The sequence below is a fragment of the Quercus suber genome, unplaced genomic scaffold, assembly GCF_002906115.3.
Source record: "Quercus suber isolate HL8 unplaced genomic scaffold, Cork oak 2.0 scaffold_14, whole genome shotgun sequence".
Classification (NCBI taxonomy): domain Eukaryota; kingdom Viridiplantae; phylum Streptophyta; class Magnoliopsida; order Fagales; family Fagaceae; genus Quercus; species Quercus suber.
Window position 1 is genome coordinate 689098 of NW_027069479.1, and position 18675 is coordinate 707772.

The 18675-nt window shown below is 33.2% G+C and overlaps 1 protein-coding gene and 1 long non-coding RNA gene across 4 annotated transcripts; one reads left to right on the forward strand and one right to left on the reverse strand.

The window, feature by feature from the left end:
• Positions 1 to 375: 375 nt before the first annotated feature.
• Positions 376 to 7011, reverse strand: LOC136070550 (uncharacterized). 3 transcript variants are annotated; one of them, XR_010631774.1, is made up of 5 exons: positions 6784 to 6998; positions 6560 to 6696; positions 6304 to 6402; positions 4753 to 4821; positions 376 to 980 (listed from the first exon to the last, which is right to left on the reverse strand). It is a non-coding gene; the product is annotated as an uncharacterized LOC136070550 (long non-coding RNA). The 3 variants fall into 3 exon arrangements; XR_010631776.1 differs by lacking the exon at positions 4753 to 4821 and having other exon boundaries at positions 6784 to 6997; XR_010631773.1 differs by lacking the exons at positions 376 to 980; positions 4753 to 4821; positions 6304 to 6402 and having other exon boundaries at positions 6434 to 6696; positions 6784 to 7011.
• Positions 7012 to 10563: 3552 nt separating this feature from the next.
• On the forward strand, positions 10564 to 18113 carry LOC112013946 (short integuments 2, mitochondrial). Its single transcript, XM_065781210.1, has 6 exons — positions 10564 to 10638; positions 13470 to 13589; positions 14210 to 14351; positions 14473 to 14543; positions 15302 to 15386; positions 17923 to 18113. The coding sequence occupies exons 1-6, from the start codon at positions 10564 to 10566 to the stop codon at positions 18111 to 18113; spliced, it is 684 nt and encodes a 227-aa protein (XP_065637282.1).
• Positions 18114 to 18675: the final 562 nt, after the last annotated feature.

Genomic DNA, 18675 nt, shown 5'->3' on the forward strand with positions numbered 1-18675 from the left:
CCTTAAATTAAATTGGATTGACCTTCTTTAACTTGATTAATGTCTACATCAAAAATGAGTCCATCAGATATTTTTTTTTAAGAAAATTCACTTGTGCCATTGTGCAATTTGCTTGTTAACTCGCTCGTTTTTATAGAGCTTGTTAGAATCACTTTCAAACCCCATTAAAAGACTTCTTTTTTTTCGGTTTTTGTTTGCTGAATAACCCCATTAAAAGACTTATTCATGCTTTAAAACTCATTTGGAAGTACAAAATTAATTATTGAATATTATTCCAAAACCATTCTATAAAATGCATATATCAACACAAAATAAATACAATAACACTTTCTAATAAATACAACTAGTCGCTAACCCGTGCAATGCACGGGAAAGTTGCTAAAAATGAGATCAACTCAATATATATATTGGATCCAAAGGAAGTTACAAATTGTCAAGCTTTACAATTAGAATCATTTGCAAGTTAGACTACAAAATTGGGTAAAAGAATCAATTGCATGTTACGAACTATCCAGCTTTTTATTGGTAGCAGAATCACTTTCTCAGTTTCCACTAAACAAATTCAAACCCATACCTCAGCTTCCACATAAAAAAAAATTCAAATTGATTATCACCATTTTAATATCTATTTAAAACATTGAAGATGTGACTAACTTCAAAAAATATTATCATCAAAAGTCAAATATTTATTTGATAAGCAAGAACTTTTATTGGAACACACTACCAAACTCAGTTACAAAGTTCCAAACCCAAAGACTTATCTAAGTCTGTGCACAAACTCAATTACAGATACAAAGAAAAACACAACTAAAACTACAATTCAATCAACTCTAGAACAAAACAGACACAAGAATACCCCCAATATAAACATAAATTTCAAAATCACAAAATTATCCAACACATAACTGGGCTAAAAATCTCAGAAAGGTTGGGATTTCTTCTTTATTTTTCCTACTCAAGATATGGATTCATTCAAGTACCTGTACTTGCAGTAGAAAGAACATGAAGGAAACATTTATCAGAAAAAAATTAATAGCAAAGCTATAGCTCATTCCACAATTGACAAATTATCTACCAAAACCTATAAAGTAATCCACAATTGACAAACTAATTAACAAAGCAAAACTCACAATTCACCAATGAATCTAAAAAGACCCTTCACAACTGATTGAGCTTCCATTTACTTGTACTTCACTATTTTTTTTTATCCTCAACACCCAAATAGATGTTTAATTAAAATTTTGAGAATATAATCCAACATGCAAAACTCAGATATGTCCCTAAAAAATCACAAACTTGGTCATCCATACAAAAAATTAAAAAATAAAATAAAATAAAAAAAGGAAAACAAAAAGAAATCTGGGTATCCATAAACTTGGTCATCAAAAACACAAAATATAAACTCTAATCAATTAACCACTAATCTATTAGAACCTACTGTATCTGAAATTTCAACCAAAAATTTTCTCAAATTTGAATCACATACACAAACCAAAATTCAATAATATCAATCAGAAAAATCAATTGGTACATATAATTCAAAAGAAACCAATAATGGAAAAAACCCATTCTCAGCTTCTTTTCATTTATGCCTTCTTTTCATTTTTCTCATCATTCAACCTTAATCAAAACCACTAACCCAAATGCCTAAATTAGAGACCATCAACCCAATAACCCATATACCTAAATCAAAGACACTCAACCCAAAATAACAAAACTTAAATCATATTTAACACCAATTTTTCTTGTCTAAAAATACTTGCACTATAGTGGTTCCTGCAATATATGGGTGGAGGCTAGGCTAAAGGTGTGGTGATGGTTTGACATGTTGGCAGCCCTCAGATTTCTCTCTCTCTCTACCTGCATTGACAAAAAGAGAACTGAATGGTTAGGGTTTTTGGTTTTAAGAAAGATAGAGACAATGGCTAAACTTGTCGAAGGATCTCTCTGAACTTGTTGAAGGAGAAGGAGAAGCAGAATAGGAAGGAAAGAGAGAGCATCTGAAATTTGAATGTGTAAGGTTCCCATAAAACTTATAAGAGGAGTCGGGTAATAGGTCTAGAAAAAAAAATCATATTTAAAAAATAGAAAAAAAATAAAATAAAAAGCTGATGTGGAAATTTGTGTAGCTTACCAAAAAGGTAAGAGGCTTCGGTTTTATATATTGATGAATTTTGAATGTTCCCTAAATCCTAAATTAGACCTTTTTTTGTGTGTAGTTATGCCAACAATCCAAGTCTTGCAGAAATTGAGTTAATGAACGAACCCATGCACCAAGAGTCACTCTAGACAACCTTAAAAACTATTATAAATCTGAGTATGATGCTGTGAGAAAGTACACACCAAGTGCTTATGTGATCCTCTCAAACCAGTTGGGGAACGCTGATCTAAAGGAGCAACTCTCATTTGCTAGAAACTTCAATCATGTAGTCATTGACATGCATTACTACAATCTCTATTCAGATGAGTTTAGCAACATGAATGCACAATTTTATGCACTAAAAACCGTAACAACATCCAATGGCCCCCTTAGTTTTGTAAACCAATCTTATGCAGTAGTGGCAGCCACTACTGTTGTTTGGTATAAATCTTTCCTATCTGGACAGAACCTAAGACCAAGACCACTTTTAAATTAGACCCAAATTCACTAAACCCACAATTCATTCTCAATGATAAATTTCAAATTTGCAGAGAATATCCCAAACTCTAATCTCAATGCACAAACCCACCATGAAATAAATCATTAAAAAATCAAACCTTCTTCTCAATATCCCATAAACTTTCAAATACATAATCTCAAAGACCATTGTGATTCAATTCATCTCCTTTCTACTATATAAACCTATCCTATTTGCAAAACCTGAAATTGTCTTTAAAAGTTAAATACCAAAACATTAAGACCAAGTCCAAGTTCAATACCAATCCCACCACCAATACTCTACTAAATCTGTAAAAATATTTAACATATTTGAAGATGTAAACAATTCTTCGCCTTTTCCTCTTTGATTGTACATTAGGATATCAATCTCCGAATTTCCTATCCTTGATATGAAACATTAAATTACGTAATAAAAAAAAAAAATCAAACTTCAATTTAAATTAAAATTAAGATTCTAGTCCTTAACATCCTCAATTATCCAATAAATGTATGAAACACAAATTTTAAGAACTACTTAAGCAATATTTCAAATAAATTAAAAGACAACTTTAAACTATTCTTTGTATATTTTTCCTTTGTTGCTTTCTAGTAGTCATTAAATAACTCCTTTTGTTTTCCTTGATAACAAATGTTGGTGTGAGTTGTACATTGCTTTCAACATCAATTTTTCGAAACTTTGTAGAATCACCACATAGGTAATACCTCCCTTCATACCAAATACAATTGAGGGTTGCTACTAAATTTGTGAACACATAGAGGAGAGTCCTATACCAAATTGGATCCATAGACCAAATTTTATTCATTGGGAAATTTAAACAAATAGAGAACAAACACAAAAATAACCAAGACAAAACCTTCAAACTCACATTGATCATTTTATAGAACTTGGCATACAAAACAAAAATCCCAAAGCCAAAGCTTATCAGTAAAATCACATACCAAATAAAATGGAGGTTATGATGTGGTTTTGGGGAAGGAGATGGGTAGAGAGAAGAGAGAATAGACTAATAGAACACAACGTATTCAAGGCCTAGTGATATCCATTGAGAAGCTTTAAACAGGGCCAAAAAAGTCCTTTAAGAAACCTTTCTTTTAAAGGTATAGATATTATAGTAGGGCTGTCCAGGAGACCCAGAGACTCGCTCAACCTGGCCAACCCGCCCAAGTCCGACCCGCTGCCACCTGATCTGACGACGTTGGCGGTCAGATGCAGGTTCCGAATTGTCAAACCCGACCCCGGTGGGTCGGTTGGCGGTTTTGCATTTCAAAACCCATGAAACTCGACCCAAACCGATACCTTCAATGTTTCCGGCGAAATATTACGCAACCCAGACCAAATCTCCGATACCTTTAAACATTTCTGACGAAATATTAAGCAACCCGGACCAAATCTCCAATACCTTTAACGTTTCCAGCGAAATATTCAGCATACTAGACCAAATCCGGTGAGATCTCGCAGTTATCCGATGAAATTTAGGCCAGATCTCGCCGGATCTTGCCAAATATCGGCCTCGGCAATGAAACCCGAGGCCAACTTGATACAACCCTAAACCAACAAGACTCGAACCGAAAAATCCAGCTAGGTCGTCCGGGTCGGTTTGGAGTCCTATTTTAATCCACCCAACTCAGTTGGGTTGGGTCCGGGTTGGGCACAAATCCGACCTGGCCTGACCCGTGGACACCCCAAGGTTATACAATATCAATTGATTATTTTATATTCTAAATAAAATTTGATTTGTGGTAAATTATGATAAAATAAGCTTCAAGACCCCAATATTTATAAACCACTTAAGTCAAAAAGTAAATTCCCAAAGTCATAATCTATTTATTCTAAAGACAACCACACACAGAGACATTTAACATTCTTTCAAACATTGCCCTAACAAAAACATTTGAGAGAGAGAGAGAGAGATGGGTAATTATAGAGAGACAAAGCGAAAAAACTAGTGAATCAATTGGACAAAATTCTGTGTTGATTAGTATATTAAAGCCAATGAATGTTTTAGATACCAAAGAATGTTGAAGGCCGATAGCAAAAGGGTTTTGAAGAGGCCATTGTTGATTTATTTAAGTTTTAATTCTTTTAAGAATACCTTACAAATTGGCTCCCTCACTAACTCTTCTCCATTGTTTGGTTGAGTAACTGTTCTTGTTGAAAGAAACTGATACAATAGGAAAAATACAGAGTCGTTTACAATTTAAAGAAAACAGGTTAAACAGCCAAAATTGATGATATAAACTTTGCAACATTTTCTAATAGAGCAAAGCAATACAAATAAGGAACCAAGCCAACTAAAACTTAGGCATACACTGCCAAAAAAAAAAAAAAAAACATTTATGCACAAAGGGTTCATTCTATTACTTTAATTTAGTAGATTTCCTTCTTTGCTGTTCAAACTTCCTGACAATGGGGAAAGAAATACCCTTTCTTTATCTCAGATTTAGGCTTCTTATAAACTTCATTATCCTTGTTTTGTAACAAAGACAACACCACCTTAACGAAAACAGTTTCCGTGAATCAAAATTCCTAAGCAAATCTAAAAATACCCATAAAGTAATCTCCAAAAGGAATATAAGCAGAGCATTTACCAATAGGACTGCTATATTAATAAGAAATATTTTCCTCAAAGCAAAAGCCTATTTGAAAAAAATTTAGTGAAACCCTTCGCATTGAAGTTAAGATTCAAAATAATTTTCAGTAAGGATGGAAAGTCTTCTATCCGTTTTTTACCTTGTACTTCCTAAGTGATGGAAAGTTTGGTTTGGGCATTTTTACAAACACTTTGAGGGAGCAGACAACACAGTCACCAACCTAAATCTTCAACTTGTAGTACAACTTTAAACAACAAATAATTCTTCAACTTTCAATTCCAAATTCATTCAAATCCCAGTACCAAAAAAATAATTAAGCTCCACAAAGTTCCACACAACACTCCAAATCATCACACTAGTATATCTCAAACCCAGTAAAAAAAACACATGAATGATATAAATAGTTACTAAGTATTTACTATCTAACCACTCCAAATTATCTCACACACACACACACACACACACACACGCATACAATGAAGTATACAGAAAATTTCAAATACCAAGAGCAATAAAAACACAGGCAAAGTAAGAAAAACACAAAAAGGAAACTCACAACATGGTTCATGTGTCCCTAATTTATTTGTTGTTTTCTATTTTAAATGAAGCAGTGTGTTCATAACCATAAGGGCAGAGTTGCAGAGACTAAAGAGAGTTGAGTTAAACAATGGAAAGAGATTGAGGTTGGGACTTGGGAGACTGAGAAAAGAGGGAGAGAGCAAACTGTTTTTAAAGAGTCAAATAGTTTGAAACATAAAATAAAAGAGTCGAACTGTTTTATGGTTTGATTTTGGGTAGAAATAGTTTATTTTTTCCCTATATCAATATTCATAAACCGGGAAAAGAAAAAAAAAAAAAAAAAGGTTTGAAGTTTATATGACATCCCAAAGCATTAATAGTTAACACATGAAACAAAACAAAAAATCAAACAAAACACACCAAAAGATTTATTTGAATTTTCTCAAAAACGACCCTAAAACCCCAATCTTTACTGCCAATCTCTTCAATCAACAATAATTCCCACAATCACAATTCAAATAATAAATACATACCCACTTAGACAGCCATTGGTTTCTGCTTAGAGAATTTTGTAGGGGGATTTTCGGAACTATGAGAAATCAATCAGAAGGGCAAAAACATAGTAATTGAACCTGAAATCAATCGTAATAAAAATAAAATAAATAAAAAAGGAAAAAAAAATACCCCTTATTGACGCTCTCAATGAACAATAATAATGTAAGGCTCTTTTGGATTTTTAAAAAAACCATAAATTTACTCCAAATAAAGAGAATGGGTAAGGGGGAAAACCTAAATTAAAATAAAAACATCATAAACCATTCTTTAAAACGCCAAGAGACGGAGCCCCCGTACAATCTAATCTTCTATAGGGTTTCCCCAGGTTCAACAAAGCCAACATCGTTTAAATCCGTAGTTGATAGCAAACCCTGATCTTAGACAATTTAAAAAAAAAATTAGAATCATTACTTTGAAGAAATTTGGAATCCTAACTTCAAAATTGTTACTTATCTGACCTTAAATTGCAGAGACATTGAAAGTTGAGAGAGACTTGGAGAAAGACGAGGGTTGTGTGAGGACTTTTTTTTTTTTGACAGACGGTTGTGTGAGGAGTTGAATAGGATTGGAGTGATTGATGTTTGTGTGAAATTTTGAATATGTGTGGAGAAACCCGGAGAGAGGCTGTGGTTGTGTAAGATAAGAACAAAAAATAATGGTTCGTGGGAAGGAGTAATGAACCAATCAAAATTTATAGTGACCCCTAAGCCCAAATGCTGTGTCTAAAGTAATTTATGTAGTGACGTTGTGTAGTAAAAAGTGATTAATAAAAAGTCAAATGCTTCGGCTATTAGTTATTATTCAGATAGATTATGATACATCAAGTAAACACTTGGCCAAGAAATATTTATTTAGCTACTAGCATCATTCATTTGCATGAGTAAACACCACGGCAAGATGCATATTTTTAGTGATTAATAAAAAGTCAAATGCTTCGGCTATTAGTTATTATTCAGATAGATTATGATACATCAAGTAAACACTTGGCCAAGAAATATTTATTTAGCTACTAGCATCATTCATTTGCATGAGTAAACACCACGGCAAGATGCATATTTTTACTCCGTCAATAATTTATCTCATGGAAAACTAAGAAACAAACAACTATTCACTCAAAAAGAAAAAAAACTATTACATTCTAATCGGCCGAGGCAGAATACAGAGCAATATCAACCACATGTGAGATCACTTTTTATTTTTAGGAAAACATGAGAGATCACTTTTTATTTTTAGGAAAACATGAGAGATCACTTAGTTAAAGCAAATCATCGCCAACCTTAATATGACGCATATGCAACGGGCCAAATTATGTTGTGACTGTTTAGAAAATAAAACAGAAAATAAATGAATAATTTGCCTCTCTATAATTGTTCAATAGAGGGCCTTTATATATCGGCATGAGAGAGTGTTGAACATGAAAAATATGAGCACAATAAGTAAAGTATATTGGGTCTGAGCCCATTGGGCTAGGAAAGGGTGTTATACAAGCAAAAAATGTGCACAGTAAGTAAATTGGGCTAAGACATGTGCTTTTAGTGGATATACATTAACAGTGACAACAATGCTACAATCCATATAGGCTCTAACCTTATCTTCCACGAGCATACAAAAGACTAGGGGTGTCAAATAAGTGGATTTGGGATAGGCATAATTGAGTAGGATACATAAAACTCATTTACCCATTTATTGCCCATTTAACTAATTACGTTTAATCCAAACCTGACCCAACCCAATATTATGGGCAAACCCCAATCTACCCAATTATCCAATAATCAAAATATCAAAATGCCCTTAAAACTTGAAAATAACCAAAGTACTCCTAAAGTCCTTTAAAATTACCAAAATGCCTCCTAAACATAAAAAAGACAAAATATGCTCAAAAATCACTAAAAATTACCAATATATCTTAAAACCTAAAAATGACCAAAATATTCCCGAAACAAAAAAAAAAAAAAAAAAAAAAAAAAAATTGACCAAAACCCAAAAAAAAAAAACCAAAATACCCCTAAACATAAGAGAATTACCAAAATACCCCTGAAACTTAAAATTGACCAAAATACCCCCTAAACCTAAAATTGATTGAAATACTCCAAAACCTAAAAATGACCAAAATGCCCATGAAACCTAAAAAATGACCGAAACACCCCCAAAACTTTTTAAAAAATGACCAAAATACTCCCGAAGCCTAAAAATGACCAAAATAACCTCTAAACCTAAAAATGACCAAAGTACCCCTAAACCTAAAAAATGACCAAAATACCCCCGAAACCTAAAAATTAACCAAAATAATTGCTTGAGAATACCAAATAATTTTCTTGCTATTAGTGATATAAATACAAACAATCATCTTTTATTTTCAAATAGGTGCAACTAGAAGCTAATTATGTTAAAATATTTTACAGGTTGATCAACAACAATAGTGATTACTGGTGAGTTTTCTATTGGCCATTTTTGAAAATTTACAGTAATTTTTTTTTTTTAATAGACTCACGAATATGTTTAACATGCAGTTTCCACCTCGGGGTCATTTCTTTTAGGACTAGTGATATACATACTCTACTGTGTCTATCGCTATGACAAAATAGAAAAGAAATCAAGCAAGGATTGAAATGTTTTTGGAGGATTACAGAGCTCTCAAGCCCACAAGGTACTCATATAATGATGTTAAAAGGATTATAAATCAATTTACTAAAAGTTAGGACAAGGAGCCTATGCAATAGTGTTCAAAGGAAAGCTTTCGAATGAAAGTCATATTGCTGTGAAGATTCTAAACAGTTCTAAGGGCAATGGGAAGAATTCATAAATGAAGTGGGAACAATGGGTAGAATCCACCATGTTAATGTTGTTCGCTTGGTTGGCTTCTGCGTTGATGGATTTAGAAGGGCATTAGTTTATGAGTTCTTAGCAAATAATTCACTAGAGAAGTTCATTTCCTTAGTAGATTCTAATCGTTTCCTTGGCTAGGAAAAACTACGAGACATTGCTCTTGGCATAGCAAAAGGAATTGAATATCTTCACCAAGGACGTGATCAACAAATTCTCCATTTTGATATCAAACCTCATAATATTTGGTAGATCAAAATTTCAATCCAAAAATTTTTGATTTTGGTCTAGCCAAGTTGTGTGCAAAGGATCAAAGTGCAGTGTCCATGACCACAACTAGGAAACCATGGTTACATTGCACCCGAAGTGTTCTCTAGGAACTTCGGGAGCATGTATTACAAAATTAGATATTTACAGTTTCAGAATATTGTTGCTTGAAATGGTCAGAGGTAGGAAAATGTTTGTGTAACCGTGGAGAATACTAGCCAAATATTTTTTCTAGAATGGATATAACATAAGTTAGAGAAAAAGGAAGACCTATGAGTCTATGTTGAGGATAATGGAGATACTAAAATTGCAAAGAAACTAGAGATTGTGAGACTTTGATGCATCCAATGGCACCTAATGGATCGTCCTTCCATGAAAGTTGGGGTTCAAATGTTAGAGGGTGATGGAGATAATTTATTTCTGGATTTCATAGTAGTTTCGTTTGAGAAAAGAACCTAAAAGAACTGATATTGTAACTTTTGATTCTCTCCTTGTAGACATTGAGAAGATGTACATTAGTCAAATATACCAGTGTCCAGGCAATTTTTCCTATCAGTGTAATAACATTTTCATAATTTTTTAAAAAAAAATTTTAATTCATATAGGAAGTTTTTTTTTTTTTTTTGAGAAACATTAATTCATACGGGAACTTACCGGTCGAGTAGAACTGATATAGGTGGCTGACTACAAGACTTGTAAACTTTTACATGCCTCCTTTGGAAGTATTAATTCGTAAATCGATGGGAAGCTTAATGAGAACATTGAGGTGACTGTAAAAAACCCAATTAGACAGAATTATGAGCATCCAAGAAATCCTTTATTATTTTTCTCATCTTAGTTTTAATATTATTTTTAATATTTACAAAGAAAAATCATTTTCCAAATTAATAGAAAATTCTTTTTATTAATTTAGAATAAAAATTATTTGTCACCAAAATTAAATTAAAAAAGAAATGCAAGTAAAATAAGAGCTAGTCAAGCAGAACAAATACCTGATTATCAAAGGGGTGCATAGCCTCTAGACCTTTGGCTTAGGGAATGAGTTCACCATCAATTTCTATGCAGGGATGTGAGCAATCTTGCGCCACTCCTTCTTCCTTTGCATTCATATCGTCAATGTAGGGCATTCTTTGATCCGTAGGTGAGAAATGGAGGCAGGCAGCCCCTCCTCTGGCATGTGCTTCAGCTCAGGGCAGTCTATGATCCCCAATCATCAAAGAGAGGTAATGGTGCGGACACAAGATACAAGCCCCCAATTACACGCACGTATAGGAGAAAGAAGATGGCCCAACCTGTGGCCTTATGGCTACGGCCTATTAGTCATTGGGCTTGAGTTTCAGCAAGCCCAAATATTTAATAATTAGGGTTTCTTTAGGGTTTCTTTATGTTAGCTATTTAAACACTTTTTGGGATTATTGTAATACAAATTTGATGATTATTAAAAAACGTGTGTTTTCTTTTACTGGTGCCGACTCCAGTTTGCTTGGTGCTGACTCCAAGCAACCCCTAGGTGCTGACTCGTAGGGTTTTTTCTTATTCTATTGTTTTTGTGGTTGTCCTACGTCAGGTAAGGTATTGAAGCCCTTTCTTGTCCAATGATCTCATATTTTGAAATCTAACAATGCTAAGTTGCGTAAGACTTGTAGGCAGTAAATCCTCATCTGGAAAGGACTCCACATCCCGGCAATTACCAGCAATGTTAGACAATAATAATGATGTAAGCTTGAGAAAATACATGATGTTTCCGTCACATGTATCCTCCCCCTCACATGGGGGTGGACCTCACATATACCACCTCATCAAGCTCAACTTGGCCTTTCAAGTTCCAACAACTTGCAATTCGGTGAATGACCAATACCATAAAATAACCCCTTTGCCTCAAACATAGATTTTGAAGTAAAATTCCAGACATTAGGTCTATGATCCCCAATCGTCGAAGAGAGGTAAGGTATTGAAGCCCTTTCTTGTCCAATGATCTCATATTTTGAAATCTAACAATGCTAAGTTGCGTAAGACTTGTAGGCAGTAAATCCTCATCTGGAAAGGACTCCACATCCCAGCAATCACCAGCAATATTAGACAATAATAATGATGTAAGCTTGAGAAAATACATGCTGTTTCCGTCACATGTATCCTCCCCTCACATGGGGGTGGACCTCACATATACCACCTCGTCAAGCTCAACTTGGCCTTTCAAGTTCCAACAACTTGCAATTCGGTGAATGACCAATACCATAAAATAACCCTTTGCCTCAAACATAGATTTTGAAGTAAAATTCCAGACATTAGGCCTTTTGTATTGCTAACAATATCCATGGTCTCTGTATTGAAGTGCACGGAGATATTTGGATTGTTGTACAGTCTGAAACATTCAAGATAATCAACCTGTTAAGCAAACATTCAGGTCAGGGAGTTGAAAACTCACGTACAAGTTGTTCATTAGTACATAATTCACCAGCAAAAAGGCAGCCAACAGAAGAAAAAAAAAAAATATGACCATCACAAACTGAAGCTTTTTAGCCGCTACTAAGAAATTCACAGTGGCATTATAATTAGTGTCAAGGCAGAGGGTCATTGCAAGTCCCACAAAACACTTTTAAAGTAGGTTTAAACAATGGCATAAATGTGATTTAACATTCTTTGAAGTGGCTCCTAGTAGAGAATTTAAATGATAGAAATTATTGCATGGCAATTTAGGTAAAAATATGAACGTTCACTGGTGAGCATCACAATAAAGATTGTGTAAGAAATGTTGTTATAAGCAAGACTACCTTCCTACACGTTACAATGCACTACCATATGCTACATGTTAGAAAGGACCAAAATCAATCATGTCAACAATAGAGAAATTCAAGGGTGATATACTATAATCTAACTGGTGTTATTTGATGCCCCAACCGCATAGGTATCAATAAGCCACAATGTCCCTCTTTTTATAATCCTTGCACCCAGTAGCACAATTATTGATGGGTACACTTAAATCCTAAAGTGTCAAAATTGATCTCTATCCAAAAAAAAAAAGTCAAATTGGATCTCCCCACCCCTCTTTTTTCTTTGCTAATTCCCTCTTATACAAGGAAAAGCTTTAGAATACAATGGACCTAAAATTGCTAGAGATAGGGGTTCTCAGAAGACAAGCAAGACCCAATTCATCAATACCAAAATGTAAATAGAAAGTATGTCATGTTCTCCAAAATCCATATAAAATAACACCTTCCCAAATTTTTACTACAAATTGATCATTTAATATCATATGAATCTATTTAAAAACTTATACAATTCAATTTCAAGTATATATAAATATATTTTAAGACAATTATATATATATATATATATATATATATAATTATACACAGATAAATAAAGCTCTCATGTTTACGAACAAATTATTATGTTTGAGATTGATTCATTTAATAATTGAGTCTAAATTTAGGTTTGAGTTTGACTTGTTTGCTAAACAAACGAATATAAATAAGCATTTTTCTGTGCCAAGTTCAAGCTGTTCATAAATAAATTGTTTCATAAACAACCCTACCGTTAATCTCTTGATTAATCAAAATAGTTTCAAACATATAGCGCAAAATCAAAATAAATACAAATATAGAAAATGTCCTTAGGTTGCCAATCTCGTACTTAACTTTGTAACTTTGTAAGGGAGTAGCAAATCATAATGAAACGCAACATTTGGAGATCTATATAAAAATAAAAACAAAAATAATAAAAAATTGAAACTTTAAAAAGATAAAATCAAAATTTTAGGTTGTTATTATTATTTTAATTCAAACCCGACCCAATTAAATCCATGGACAGCCAGCCCCCATTTCCACTTATTTTTCCTAGTTTTTAAAACAATGTTAGAGTTTTGTGAGATGAACAGAACAAATTAATGTGATCGATCAATATTCATTCCCCCAAAGTGACAGCAGAGAATTGAAGGGGAGATGGCTTTATTTCAACCTTGCTGTCGTCGAAGTCCGCGACGCTCGCATTCCTTTCTCCTCCGCCAGCCACCGCGTCCAACCTCAACTCTCCTCATCTAAACGACTCGTCGTAGCTCTCAAACAAGAATGACTTGGCCAACCCTAACATCATCATCCCCAAATGGATTCCTGCTCCTGCAACCAGGATTGCATCGCTATTAATTAATGCCCATAGCAAGACCTCTGTTAGCACGGTTAGTTCACTGTTACTTATTAGTGAATACTGACTAGGTAACAAGCACGGACACCCTCCAAACGTGTCCGACACGCTGGGATACGCCCTCTTTGTTTTGTGGTGTTTTGGGTTAAAATTCGATAGGCAAATTTAGTCCCTCAATTTGTAAAAATATGGTCATTTTATCAATATTTCTGTTAGCAAATGATGCAATTTATTCAAAACATTTCTGTGTCATTTAATATATCTTATTGTTTGATGAGTATTATTTTTTTATTTATTTTTAAAAAAATGTTTAAACTGCTTAATTTGCTAAAATATTGGGACAGAAGGACAGGATTGACTCATTTTGACAAACTGAGGTACTAAATTGACAAATTTTAAATGTTAAGGACTAATTTGACAATTGAAGTAAATGTCAAGAGACTAAATTGAATTTTAGCAAAAATATTAAAATGGATTTTAGATTTTTTTTATTTATTTTTAATTTTAAAAATTGATAGTTATTATTATTTTAAAATTTTTTTAAAAAATGCCTATAAATGAAAATATATATCTATGTTAATTATCCATTCTTCTTATATAGTGTAATAGTAACTTGTCCTCTCTCTTGTCTTATCATGGTTCATGTACTGAAAGCTTCTTGAGCTTGTGGAGTTCAAGCTGAGGGAAGTGATTCCAAGGGAACCCACTCTACTTGTTTTGGTGGTTGGTGTTCCTAATGTTGGCAAGTCGGCTTTAATTAATTCGATCCATCAAATTGCATCGTCTCGATTTCCTGGTAAGTTGTTACTATGTTTTTGCTAGATTATGGTTGAATGTCATTGTCTTGACTCTTGATATGGAACTGGTAAAGGTTATTAAATTATTTTAACAATAACAGCTTCGGTTTTCTTTCATAGTGCAGGAGAAGATGAAGCGAGCTACAGTTGGCCCATTGCCTGGAGTTACTCAAGATATTGCTGGATACAAGGTCAACTGATTTTGTGTTTTATGGTTTATATACCTTAGAAAGTAATTAGAGACTGAAATTTTAGCTTCATGCGTTTTTCATACTTGTTAACATTCAATAATTAAGACTAGATATTTGGGATTGGACCCTGATATTGATAATGTTGGTAGGAAGATGTAGGTTTGGTTTTGAATTGTTTGATTGAACGTTATCGCTTAATATTTAGATGATGCTCTTGCTTTTATGAGCAACAGACTGTTTGCAAGGAAGTTATTTCTGACTCATGTTATATCATTTGACCACAGATAAAGTGCAGGGGTTATACTATGAGTCTATGACTTGGATCATATTTTTGCCCCATTTGAACAAACACCCCCCCCTCCCCCCCCCCAACACACACACACACACAAAACCCATCCTCCAATTTGCTAGCTTGCTTACTATTTTATTCATTTATTGTTCTACTTTTGATTTTCTTTTTAAGCTGGTATGTTTCAGTAGGTTTATATTTATAGTGGAATAAACTATTAGGCTTAGGTCTCTGGTTTAATTATCAAAAGTTTGTAATAACTAAATCATCAGTTGCATACGCCTTATTTAAAGACATGTTGTGAACATCAGGCCAAATCATCAAGCATTTGGCTTAAATCTTTATGTTTTCTTCTATCTACTGCTACCTTTCTCCTTCTATTGTATATCTTTTGCTCAATACTTCTGTTTGAACATTTTTGTATGTTTAGTTGCTGACTTTGCATTTTTAACTGCTGATTGTGCATCAGCCTAGCATATATGTCCTAGACACTCCTGGTGTATTGGTTCCAAGTATCCCTGATATAGAGACAAGACTGAAGCTAGCTCTTGCAGGTATCATCCTCTTGCAAATAATTTCTCCTAAGTTTCTTATGAGATCTCTTTATAATTTATACAGTATACGTGTGAATGTGCACACAGCGATGCATGGAGGTTTTCTTAGTTTAAGGTATCCTAAACCGTGCTTGACTGTTGTAAACAGACAAAAATAAGTGCCACCTCTCTCCAACCACTAATAAGAGAAGCCATAGCCCTATTTAATCAGAGTTGATTTGGTTGCAACAAACTAACTGGATCAGCTTAAGTAATTTTGGGTGAGGCCTAAAGTTTTATGCCTGAAGTTGTGTTGGTTTAATCCTTCTTTTGACCTCCAACCAACACAGGTTGCCCAAATTGCCGCTTGTAAAATTTTCAACCTTGGTGTCTTGAATTTTATACTTATTTTTTCTTTTACTATTTGCCCAAGGTTGAATTTTATAACATATTTCATACCATGAAATGAAAATATACCCAATTCTCTGACCATCTTCCATTAATCAATAGTGCGACATTAAGACATGATTTGAGCAAGTGTATATGCACGTGTCTTATAGATGATTTAAAATTGAACCATGGTAGAATTTGGTTTTACATTGCGCACCAAATATCTCTCTACTTAATTATCCAAAACAAAAACTATCCAACCAAATTACATAAACCTAAATCATATTTAAGCCCCTAATTTAAAAAGAAAAAAGAAAACAAAAATTACCCATAGAGGTTTCGGCGTCTTGATGGTAGTGGGAGGCCAATATAACGAAGATGATGACCCCTCAGATTCCTCTTTCTATCTCTTTCAAATATTTTGTTAGTCTCAGGTCTTTTATTTTGGTAATATATAGTGAAATAGTGCATTTTATTTAACAATCCATAACATTTTTGCAACTCTCTATCTCTCTTCAAAGTTTTATCTAGTTAGTTATTACTATTAAACCTTACTTTTTTTTTGGAGAAACTCTATCAGTCCTTACTTATTTTATTTTTATTTATTTATTTATTTATTTTTATCATACTAAAATAGTGGGTATGCTAAAAGACATAAAGAATAGAAATAGGTGTGATGTAAACTTAGGCAATTAATGAGATATTAATGAGATAACAGTAAAATAAGTTAATGTAAACTTTTGGATAACGCTAAAAATAAAAACTTAATGAAAGAGGTAAAAAAAAAAATGCTAAATGGAAAATTAGAGTGTCACTTGGCAGGACCTCATGCACTCTCGTATGAGATCTCTACTTTTATATATATATATATACATATATATTGATTGGACTCTAGCTCTTGGGTAGTTAAATTCTTGTTCTCAGAAGTTCGATCCCAAATTTTAATGGGATATCATAGAATTCCATTATATAATTGGCCGTTTCATGTTATCCTCTCAAACTATTTTCCAATAATTTTTGTGGGATTGCATTTATGTTCTTCAATTTTGATATGGACAATATAGGAGTGAATTCCAACAATATAAAATTCAATAATTAACATGATAGTAATGGAGATTAAAGCAATTCTTGTTGAGAAATCAAAGTTTTCTGGCTCCTTTGGCATAAGAAGGATTTGAAAAATTGCACTCATTATTCCTAAACATGATAACCAGTGGCTTATAATTATTGGTGTGTCATTTTTCTCTGAATGTATTCTTAATATATTATTTATAATTTTGGTTTAAGTTAGATGGAGCTTTTGATGGAAATGAAAATTTATAATTCCAAATACTAATGCCAATCCTTTCAATGCAAATTACATTTCAAATTTTCTAATTAATTAAGCATGTTAATATACACAGTGCTTACTAATTACAAAAAAGAATCATAAAACATTAATATAAGAATATATGCTTACACATACCAATCCATGGATCTCTCAACTTTATACATAAGAATGTACTCACACCAATCCATGGATCTCCCAACTTTACACATAAGAATGTACTCAAGGGAGTATACACATCACTTCTTTATTTATTTATATCTCTTACTTGGAATTACAATGACATATATGTTTATTTATTTACATCATTTAGTGTTATATTTATTTAATTACATCACTTGAAAGCAAATTAAATAACATAAGTATTTATTTATTTACATCTTCTAATCCAAATAGCAATGAAGGAATGCTTACGAATTATGGAAGGAATTTGTGACTTTGAATTGAGCAATGTTTAGATTCTATCGGATGTGAACCATGTCGAACTCCTGAAAAAAAGGTACTTTGGCATTGAAACTTGACATTAGTAAGGCATATGACAGGGTGGAATGGCCTTTCCTCCAGGGCATGATGGTGAAACTGGGCTTTCCAGAAAAGTGGATTAAATGGGTGATGGAATGTGTGTGTTCACCCTCCTTTGCCATCATGATTAATGGAAAGCCGTATGGTCACTTACAACCTTCAAGAGGGATTCGCCAAGGCGACCCTCTTTCACCATATTTGTTTCTTTTGTGTGCAGAAGGGTTTACTGCTCTTTTGGAAAAAGCATTTATGGAAAGGCGAATTTGTGGGTATCTATTTGTAGAAGTGCACCAAAAATAACAAACTTATTATTTGCAGATGATTCTCTACTATTTTGCCAGGCATCTCAAACCGAAGTTGCAGCCATTACTGAGATCCTTCAAAAGTATGCAGGTGCATCGGGACAATCTATAAACTTACAAAAATCTTCGGTATTTTTTAGTAAAAACACACCGATTGGCCAAAGACAAGCAATTGCCTCGGCTTGGAGTGGGAGGTGGAGAAGTTAGACGCCTCCTTAGTTACATCTCAATTCTCAAGAAAACTCAAATGAGAAAATAGTATTAATCAGCTAAAAAGCTTCATCAGCTATAACCATCAAATATCAAGTGCCTTATAGTATATATATATATATAGTGGCGTTAGCGTTACTCATTTTGAATTCACCATCAATTTCCATTATTTAACTATCGAATTATTCACATATTGACATAGGCACAAGAAAAAAAAAATCATAACCAGCAGCTGCTCTTGTGATTGTTACACTCAAAATATACAAAACAATATTTTTATTTATTTATTATTTTTTTTTTAGAATACTAAATATTTTTTAACACACATACGAGGAGAGGAAAAAGGTTTTTTAAAGAAATTTACAGTGATGTATATCCAAAATCCAAAAGAGTCTGACTCTTTGATACACAACACAGACTTTAAATCTCTTAAACTCACACTAATTTTCTAATGTGAGATTAACCACTATTTTTTCTTTTAAGAATACTAAATATTTTTAACACACACACACGAAGAGAGGGGAGAAGGCACTTCAGCTCAGTATTATGAGTTTTGGAC